Raw genomic sequence first — 9,842 nt, 5'->3', positions numbered from 1 at the left:
TCCGTGACACAGACAGAAACAAACCAGGTATATATAGACAGGTGATTACAATACTAACGAGGAACTGGCTGAGTGCAATGATTAATGACCAGGGACAGCTGAGTGCAATGAGCAGTGATGAAACAGACAGGACTATGGGAAATGCAGTTTTGTAAGGGGGTGACAATAAGGGGAAGTGAGAAGTGGACACCCAGGGATCATCCAGACACCGTGACACTAAAGGAGCAGCTTCTAGATTTAGATGCTCCTCAGAAACAAACCAAACAAAACAAAGAGACCAGTGGAGGCAGAACAGGGGGAGGGATGGCGGGCCAGGCCCGTGTGAGGTAACTGGGACCGGCAGCGATGGCTCCCCCTGGCAGCCAGGTGGCTCGGTCAGATCAGGGGCCCATGGTGGACCCGAAAGTTCAGGGGACCACGAGGAACCAGGCAGTTCAGGTGGGCCACGGTGGACCCGAAAGTTCAGGGGACCACGAGGGGCCAGGCAGTTCAGGTGCCACGGTGGATCAGTCCATTCTCGTGGTGCCGATGGCCAGGGAGGAATTTTTGAGTGGCCCGAAACCTGCCATTCGGGGAGCCAGTGGAGGAGGCAGACTGTGGCGATCCAGGTCACGGCATTGGACACCGCCTCGGGAACGGCATTGGACAAGGGCAACCGCCTCGGGAACGACTCGGGTTCGGGCAATACGACCTTAAGCGGCCTCCGGAACGGCATGGGACAAAAATATTATCTCGTGCACCGCCTCGGACACCGCCCTCGGCCTCCGGAGAACGGAGTCGGCACACCGCCTTCCGGAAACCATCTCGGGCACCGCCTCGGCCTCCATTCACAGATGAAAGGCCTTACTTCGGACGGTCAACTCCGGAACCAGGAACCGCCTACTTTGCATCCGCGAACCATCTCGTGCAGCCTCGGCCTCCGGAAACCATCTGCGCGTGCACTCGGACACCGCCTCGGCCTCCGGGAACCATCTCGTGCACCGCCTCGGCCTCCGGAACCATCTCGTGCATTCGGCCTCCGAACCATCTCGACAAACCGCCTCGGCCTCCGGAAGATCTCGTCACTCGGACACCGCGCCTGGCCGGAACCATCTCGTGCAGCCCTCGGCCTCCGGAAACCATCTCGGTGCACCGCCTCACACCGCCCTCGGCCTCCGGAAAGATCCGGAACCATCTCGTGCACCGCCTCGGACACCGCCTCGGCCTCCGGAAACAGCTCGGGCACCGCCTCGGCCTCCGGAACCAGCCTACGGGGCACCGCCTCGGCCTCCGGAACAGCCTCGGGCCCCGCCTCTGCATCGGGCACAGCCTCGGGCCCCGCCTCTGCATCGGGCACAGCCTCGGGCCCCGCCTCATCCCAGCCTCGGCACAGGCACAGCCTCGGGCAACAAGCCCCGCCTCGGCATCGGGCACAGCTCGGGCCCCCGCCTCGGCATCGGGCACAGCCTCGGGCCCCGCCTCGGCATCGGGCACAGCCTTCGGAAAGGCATCGGGCCCCGCCTCGGCATCGGGACCGGCATCGGGCCCCGCCTCGAACCTCCGGACCGGCATCGGGCAGTCACCGGCATTCCGGACCGGCATCGGGCACCGCCTCGACCTCCGGACTCTATCGGCACTACCTCGACCTCCGGAACCATCTCAGCACCGCCTCGACCTGGACCAATCGGTCACTCTCGGGGCACCGCCTTCGGGGAACAAAATTGGGCACCGCTTCGGCATTCGGGAACCTTGGGCACGTCCAAACGACAGCGGCCTGCTCGGGATCGTCCTCCTGGACTTGAACGGGAACGTCCTCCTGGACGGCAGCGGCCTGCTCGGGAACGTTCCTCCTGGACGGCAGCGGCCTGCTCGGGAACGTCCCCCTGGACGGCAGCGGCCTGCTCGGGAACGTCCCCCCTGGACGGCAGCGGCCTGCTCTGGGAACGTCCCCCTGGACGGCAGCGGCCTGCTCGGGAACGTCCCCCTTCCGGCAGCGGCCTGCTCGCCGGGAACGTCCCCCTGGACAGCAGCGGCATGCTCGGGAACGTCCCCCTGGACGGCAGCGGCCATGCTCGGGAACGTCAAGCGGCCTGCTCGGGAACGTCCCTCTGGACGGCAGCGGCCTGCCTCTGGGAACGTCCTCCTGGCTTTGAGGAACGGCTGACGCCGGTCTCCTCCTCCTGCGACCTCTATGTCGGTAAGATGTCAGCCATCTTGTCTGCCAACACAGGTGTAGATTCGGCCATCTTGTGCAGTGGTGCTGGGCTGGCGGCCCTCTCGTGCTGTGGCGCTGGGCTGGCGGCCATCTTGTGCTGTGGCGCTGGGCTGGCGGCCATCTTGTGCTGTGGCGCTGGCTCAGCAGCTTTGATGTGAACAGTTAGGGTCACAGCCTGGAGAAATACTCCAAGAATGAGTCAGCGGCCATCCTTGGGCGTAGGATCTGAGATGGTGGCCATCTGGAACTGAGGTGTGAGGATGGCACTCCATCTTGCCTCGTGGTGCGGGGTTGGTGGCCATGCACCGCAGCTGCGCTGGGTTGGCGGCCATCTTGTGCTGCGGTTTTGTGACGGCCATTCTTGTGATGTGGTACTGGGCTGGTGACCAGTTGGTTGGGCTGGCTTTTCTGCCTCTTGGCGCTGATCTAGCGGCCATCATGGGCATGGCGCCACCATGGCGGGCGTGTGCTCCTTCATGGTGAGATGGTGGCTCTGGACCCATTCCATAGGAGTCCCGGGTCAAAGGCCATGGTTTGAGAGCGATGCTGAATCTCCTCTCGGCCACTCCCTCCTCGGCGACCTCCCCTGGTCCCCCGGAAAATCACCAGGCGAGTTCCCTCAAAACCGCCTCTCTCCCGCTCTGTGGCTGGGGAAGATATCTGCACACACACACCTCTTTCTCATGTTGACGGAGTCCTTCTGTCACGGCACGGATCCAATGACACATCGGTGATAGAACCAATTGCAGGTAAGTCGTTTATTTAGGGATAATCCAAAAGGGTAAACAGTCCAGGCAGGGGTCAAAACCAAACATAATCCAAACAACTAAATATGACACGAACACAAGGCAAGAGTAGAATAAGAATAATACTCAACATTAACAAGGACTCCGTGACACAGACAGAAACAAACCAGGTATATATAGACAGGTGGGATTACAAATACTAACGAGGAACTGGCTGAGTGCAATGATTAATAAACCAGGGACAGCTGAGTGCAATGAGCAGTGATGAAACAGACAGGACTATGGGAAATGCAGTTCCAAAGTGGGGTGACAATAAGGGGAAGTGAGACCTCTAGTGGACACCCAGGGATACACAAACCAGACACCGTGACACCTACCTATTAGGTTAAAACCTTTTTTACTAACAACTCTCAACTCTCATAATGCACTCTTAAAAGTAAAGGCTCCAAAAGGAGGTTTTCACAGCCTTTGGTACAGATCGATTTTAGATTCTCCAAAGAACCTTTTAGTGAAAAGTTATTTTTATTAATCTTACTAACCTTTTTTCACTGATTCCAATGAAGAACTTTTTATTTTTAAGAACAAAAATACATTTCAAGAATGGATTTTTCTTCATTCACGATGAAATGTGACTTTCACGGTCACTGAATCAGATTCAAGAATACACTTTGCATTTTATTGACAGCAATGAAGACTTCCTATGCCGATTAGATTAATGCTCATTAAATCTTTATAAGTAATTCCAAATGGAGAGCTTTCAGAACAAAAATCCATTATGCAGCATGCAGAGCAGTGATTTAAAAACCAACATAACCCCTCATTCCCTTCAGATTTCAGAAAGCACATAACTCCCCTGCTGATGATCAAACCACTTGCATGGGCTTTTCACAGATTATGCTAAAACACGGCTCTTTTGCTTTCACACGTCTTTGGAGTTTAGCTGGACAGCAGTTCCAGTGATGCTACAGCAAATGAGAGATTACAGCCACTGTGTCCAATACCACGTGGTTTGCGTCTTCATTTTTCAAGAGCTGATTTCTCACTGCTTGATCAGAAAGACAGTGTCAGATGATCCCCCAGTGTGAGATATGCCCTGAGAATGACCCACTTACATCTGCATTTTCAGATGAATGGATAAGGCATCTTTGCTGAGAGATTCTGACCCATGGTTGGCTGGTTTGGTGGATCGATGGCTCCACATCAATGCATCCCCATATCTGCTGTTCATAACAAGCATCCAGAACAATATTGTAAATAAGCGTAGTTAGGAAGCACAGCTGGTGTTTGTTTGGAACACTGTGAATAACATCTATTTTACTGACAGCATCTTGCGAAACGAAATCAGCTTATAGAATATAGAAGAATTGTAGAAACATTGTACTGAACCCTGAATATTAATTTGAGAGCATTTACTTTCTTAGCAGGTATTTTCTTACCATGGCATCTTATAGAAAGTACATAAAGAGTACATAAAGAGCACAGATAATTTTACCACCACAGGCAGATTGGAAAGTTTCACGCTTTTAAATTGGTACATCAATTTATGGATCATGAACTGTGACGGAAAACGAAAATGCTCAGCAGTGGCCTGGTTTGAAAATGAGCATTTTCCAGTATAAGGCCCGTTCACACTAGCGACAATGATGAATATAGTTTTATAAATGGATAGAAAAAAGATTTAGTTTTAAAAGTCAAGTTTTTTTTTCTGATGAACCATAAAAACATTGAGGTCCAACCATAAACCTTTAAGCATTTAAAGTGGCAGACAACATACTTGCAGCGCGCTTACAATAAACAGGTCTTTATTTTGTGTTGGTGTGGACACTTATATAGTTATATTTACAGTTATTGTTCTTGGTGCGTACGGTACCTTGTGTTTACTGTGTTACATTCTGCATCCAGTGCTTTGCTGTGAGAAGTATGCTTTTCCAATAAAGAGACAATCTTTCACTCAAGCAGCCAGACCTTCATCTGCAGATGCTGCCTTGACCCATGGCATTCTTTGTGAATCTGCAAGGAAGAAAACTAAAGACCTTTTGCTCTTTTCCTCCCAGAGAGCATAAATCAATTCACAGCAAACTGAATTGGCAGTTGCCACACTGACCTCTTGCAAGTTAATTTGCAATTGGCTGTGTGACATTGGTTAACACTTTACCTGTGTAGCTACACCCAGTCTGCACTATTCTAAAGGAGCCAGACAAGAATGAGAGCTGTGTCCTTAAGTGTAGATTATTTAACTGGCCTAATTTTAATTATTTCTTTTTAATTCACTCCACATACAATCTTTACACCTTATGCCCATTGCTTTTTTTATTTTTTAATTCAAGAGATCAATGACTTTATTGACTTAAATTTATACTTTAATATTCCTTTGCTTTTTAGATATTTATATATCTTTCTTCCATACAAACATTCATTTATCTTTAAACACAAAGGCAATCATGCCATCAACATATTAGCTTGTTTCATACCTATCCAATTCTTTCTTGTGGCTAAGAAACTGAAACAACCTCATTAGAGTTATGAAGTTATGCAAAAAATAAAAACTCATTGTCATCTCACTGTAATTGTTTATGTTTGAACTACAAGTGAAATCTTTAGAGATGGTTCCTGTTATGACTAGCAAGATGGCAGAAAAAATTCAGACTATAAAAATGCAACAAGCACAGCAGTGCACATTGCTCACTGGAGGGCATCTCAAGTCTAAATTAGCATATTAAGAGTGGCACATAAACATACAGACATTAGATTTTCCCCATCAAACCAAAATTTTTTGTTACTCTGACACCATCATAAAATGCCTGCCCTGCTTGACACCTTCATGCCTGAGATTTGGGCCCATTTATGATAAGCAACACTATGCTAGGTTACTTAGAAAAGGGTTCCCAAATAATATCGATGACTTAGCCAGTTGTTCATGACTAATGGATATTTTAAAAATCCGTTTAGAGATTGCTCCTAGAGAAAAGACTTAATTTAAACTAAATTTAGTTGAAGGTGAGCAATCATTAAGATACAGTAAAAACAAACTAGATAAGATGGACAAACACAGACAGACAAATGGACAGAGATCTTTTTTTTTTTGAAAGAAAAAAGGCAGCCAGAAAAAAAGGTAGCACGTCCTGCTCCTGAATGGAGCTCAATATATCTTTATTGCAAAAATACAAGTTTCATTTCCAGCACAGCATTTACAACAAATCCAAATCGGTCTGTTCTTAAGGTCGAAGACTGAATATCTGTACACACTTTATATATACAGCCTTGCTTTTTTGCCATATCTGTTTGTAGTTTAACTTGGTAAATCAGTCACAGATCCCTGTTCTGTCTGTAATCACACCATGGCAGTGTTACACTGCATATTGGCCAAACCAAAAAATAAACTTCAGATAATTCAACAGGAATTTAATGCAGAGGCACTCTGATCCACCGTTAGGCCCTGATTAACAAACCATAGTACATGCAAAACTGTTCTGGTGAAATAAAAATAAGAGAGCATGTGATTGGTTGAGGTATTTGACATGCTCTAAAATGAAACAAATGTTTGGCCCTTTTTCAATATAAACTACTCGTGTTCACTAGGATGAGCAGGTAACACTTTCATTTCCATGAAATGGCACATTGCACCGTCAAACTCAGCAAGTAGCTGACAGACACTCAACACTTCAACTAGTTAACCATCTCAAGCCACAAGATCCTCCTCAACAGCATCTAAGAAATTAAATACAATAAATATAAAAATCCATTATTCTCCAGTGGGGGGAAAACTGAAACGATCTCAATTGAGAACTGCAATTTTCGAATTTAGCACTACTATAATAAGCATTATTTTATGACTGAAAATCTATAAAATGGACAGTGGCACCCAGTTACGTTGCCTTTTGCAAACCAAGGCACTGCAGAATGTTCTGTCCTTCTGTTTACGATCTCTTAAGTCTTACAACAGCCTGAAAAAGTTTTGCTCTTAACAGTTAATGTAAGATATACTGTATAAATCAAAAAGTTAAACTGCTGCTACTACAAAATATATATATATATATATAAAAAGATCACAACAGGTGTAGGTGCTACTATCAGGCAGAACAATACTGTCAACAAAAATATCGACACAAATGCCATTGAGGTTGTTGAAAGTTGACTGTTGGTACACTAGAGGAACCTGATGTACCTCTTATTACTTGCACACACGTTACAGCCCTCTAAATTAAGTAGTTACACATAAACATTGTTTTCCCATAAAAATGGGAGCAGTTACAACAGAGAAACTTCTTCTAACTTAACACTTCTGAAGTGCACTAAACTTGAGTTAACATAGTTAAATTACAATCACAGAACTAAGTAAGGTTAGCTTGGAATGCTAATTGGAAACTAAAGCGTATTTTGTGCATACACGGCGCAGACACTGTACTGTATATCAGCAGGCAAAGTTTGAGAGTCTTGGCATTTTGTGTTTGCATCAGTTAAGATGCAGCGTCCCACGTAGCAAAGTGCTCTCTTCTTCACAGCTTTGTGCTGAGATGGTGGCCAATTAAAGTGAACTTAACTGAATTAGCAGTGGAAACATTTACTGTAGGTAAAAGCACAGAGAGCTGACATCCTTCTTTAAGCGTTTAAATGCAGCAGCTGTGTTAAAATATGGTTTTAGAACATAAGCACTCCAGATTCACATATGAGTCAAACATCATTGCCTTTCACTTTAGCCAAAGTAGCTAACAAGAACTTGCTGACTTCCAAATCTTAAAAAGATTCAAATAAATGACACATTTCCTCATGTTTACTTCCAAATCTGAGAATGAGTGCATTGAAGGATGCATTTCCTGTTTGACTCAGCTGGTCTTCCTGTAGTGGTTCATATGGGCTCTGCAGGTCTGGCAGTAGCTTCTAGTGGGCTCAGCTGGGTTCTGCTTGCACAATCCACAGATATAAACAGGAGGGCCACGGGATGTCCCACCACGTGGTTCTGTCCTGGGGAAGACATGAGAGTCCCTAGCAGCCCTCCAGTCCCTCTCGGGGGGCACATCGAGGCGGAGGGGCTGGGTCGGTGGCTCTAGGTGTGGGTGATGATGGCTGGAGTGATGCGGGATCAGGGTGGTTGAAGCAGATTTCTGGTGGGGCTGTCTGTAAAAACCATCCATTGGCCTATATGATGCTGCAGTGCGGTGAGGATGGGACAGAGTGGCGTAGACTGCGTCTGGGTAGTTCTGGGGCCCAGGGCCCGCTGGGGGTCCCGGCCTCATTTGGTGCACAGGAGGCCCAGATGAAACTGACCTACGGAGGGCTCGTGGAAGGGTGCCGTAGTTCAGTGCGACGTTGTGGTAGTTTTCACGGGAGAACGTTTCACCCCGGTCAAGCACAGCCAGAAACTTGTTGGCCTTTTGGCAATCTCCTGCAGAGAGGAGCGAAGAAGATTTGAATTGTTTATAGCAATAATGCATTCAGTGTAGAGCTGCATGATCAACTGAAATAAAACTAAATCTTGATATAGTTTAGAGCAATTAACAAATCACAATGGCTGATTAAATTATTTGAATGTGTTTTGCTTGATTCAGAAGCGTTAAGCTTCTTTTTTTAATCATTAGTACAATATTTTAATTTAATAGTAATAATATTATTAAGGTTATATTGATAATAATCATAAAATAAATCACATTTTTAAATCATTTAAATTTTTCATGCAGCCCTAATGCAATGGACAGAAAACTGTTACAGACAAATTGTTTTCATCTTGCAAGAATCATCAAGCTCAACCTCAAGAGTGTTAGGTCCTTTGACTAGTTTAACAACAAAACTGATAAAACACTCACAGACAACAAAGATGGCAGCCTCTTGCAGACAGAAAAAAAAAAAAAAAACATCTGTGTCCGCTACATGGAGGCTGAAAGTGTGAGTGGGGTGAGATGGTTACCTGTTTGTCCATGAGAGGGCCTCAGTGTCTGCTGGTGGGGGTGTGATGGAGGGGCGGGGCGGTGGCTTGGGTGAAGGTATTGGGGTTGCAGTTCATGAGGGAACACAGGAGGATTGTGGGAAGGAGGGGGTAAAACATGCAGGGAGGTGGTGGAGCGACGTGTGGGGATTTGCACGTTCACATGCTTCGAGATCCTGGAGACATGAGGCTCCTTTATGAAAAAAGAAAAAAAAGCAATGACAGGATGAGAGAGGAGGAGGCATGAAAATAATACGAGTTCCCATAAGCACCATGACAAGGACATAAATGGACAAAAAAAGGTAATTACGGAATAGATGGACAATGGACATACACATTATAGAAATTATAAAAATGAAAACAACAAAAATAACTTTTGGTTCTCAAACTGGAGTCTGCCAACTACTGGTGGTCCATGAAGGATTCTAAGAGGTCTGTGAGATGACCGGCTGATTTAAAAAAAAAAAAAAAAAAAAAAAAAAAACCTAAATAAATATTATTACAACTGTAAATAGTTTTGCAGCTGAAGTGACATTTCACTACTTTACTCACATTTCACTGCTGGTTATATATGCTCTATATTATCGTGTATGTGACGAATAAAAATCTTGAATCATCTTGACACCACCTGAGAACAACTATGTACTAAAGTTTCTTTGTGTTCTCTTTAGTCACACCAGATGGCAGTATTTCCCTTTTAAAATGAGGTTACAAACATTTAAGACCACACTGCCGAAAACCATGATGTATCATTTCATAAATACTGAGAAAAGTACTTGAAAGCTGTATTTTGAGAGCATAATATGAGGTTTGAGTGTTTGACCAAGTGACTTTAAATTGTGAAACACCCACAAAGCTGCGAGATGGGGGTACATCAGTCCGTCCTCCGACAACAGTCCCACTGAGACTCCGAGCAATACCAATCAGTCTCACGTCACCGTAACATTAATACTCACCCACACCCACATCATAATCAAAAGCA

At 46.1% G+C, this 9,842-nt stretch overlaps 1 protein-coding gene across 2 annotated transcripts; it reads right to left on the bottom strand.

Moving 5' to 3' along the window:
* Window positions 1–7,710: 7,710 nt before the first annotated feature.
* LOC122147216 lies at window positions 7,711–9,807 on the bottom strand. Of its 2 annotated transcripts, none has more exons than XM_042768845.1 (2): window positions 8,843–9,702; window positions 7,711–8,323 (listed from the first exon to the last, which is right to left on the bottom strand). In XM_042768845.1, the coding sequence occupies exons 1-2, from the start codon at window positions 9,144–9,146 to the stop codon at window positions 7,764–7,766; spliced, it is 864 nt and encodes a 287-aa protein (XP_042624779.1). In that variant the 5' UTR covers window positions 9,147–9,702; the 3' UTR covers window positions 7,711–7,763. The 2 variants fall into 2 exon arrangements, 1 of the variants encoding a protein (XP_042624779.1); XR_006161495.1 differs by lacking the exon at window positions 8,843–9,702 and adding an exon at window positions 9,713–9,807 and having other exon boundaries at window positions 7,995–8,323.
* Between the last annotated feature and the right edge of the window lie 35 nt (window positions 9,808–9,842).

Source organism: Cyprinus carpio, chromosome A13 (genome assembly GCF_018340385.1).
Source record: "Cyprinus carpio isolate SPL01 chromosome A13, ASM1834038v1, whole genome shotgun sequence".
Taxonomy (NCBI): Eukaryota; Metazoa; Chordata; class Actinopteri; order Cypriniformes; family Cyprinidae; genus Cyprinus; species Cyprinus carpio.
The sequence above is the reverse complement of the archived record's forward strand: the minus strand, read 5'-3'. Positions and strand labels throughout refer to the sequence as shown.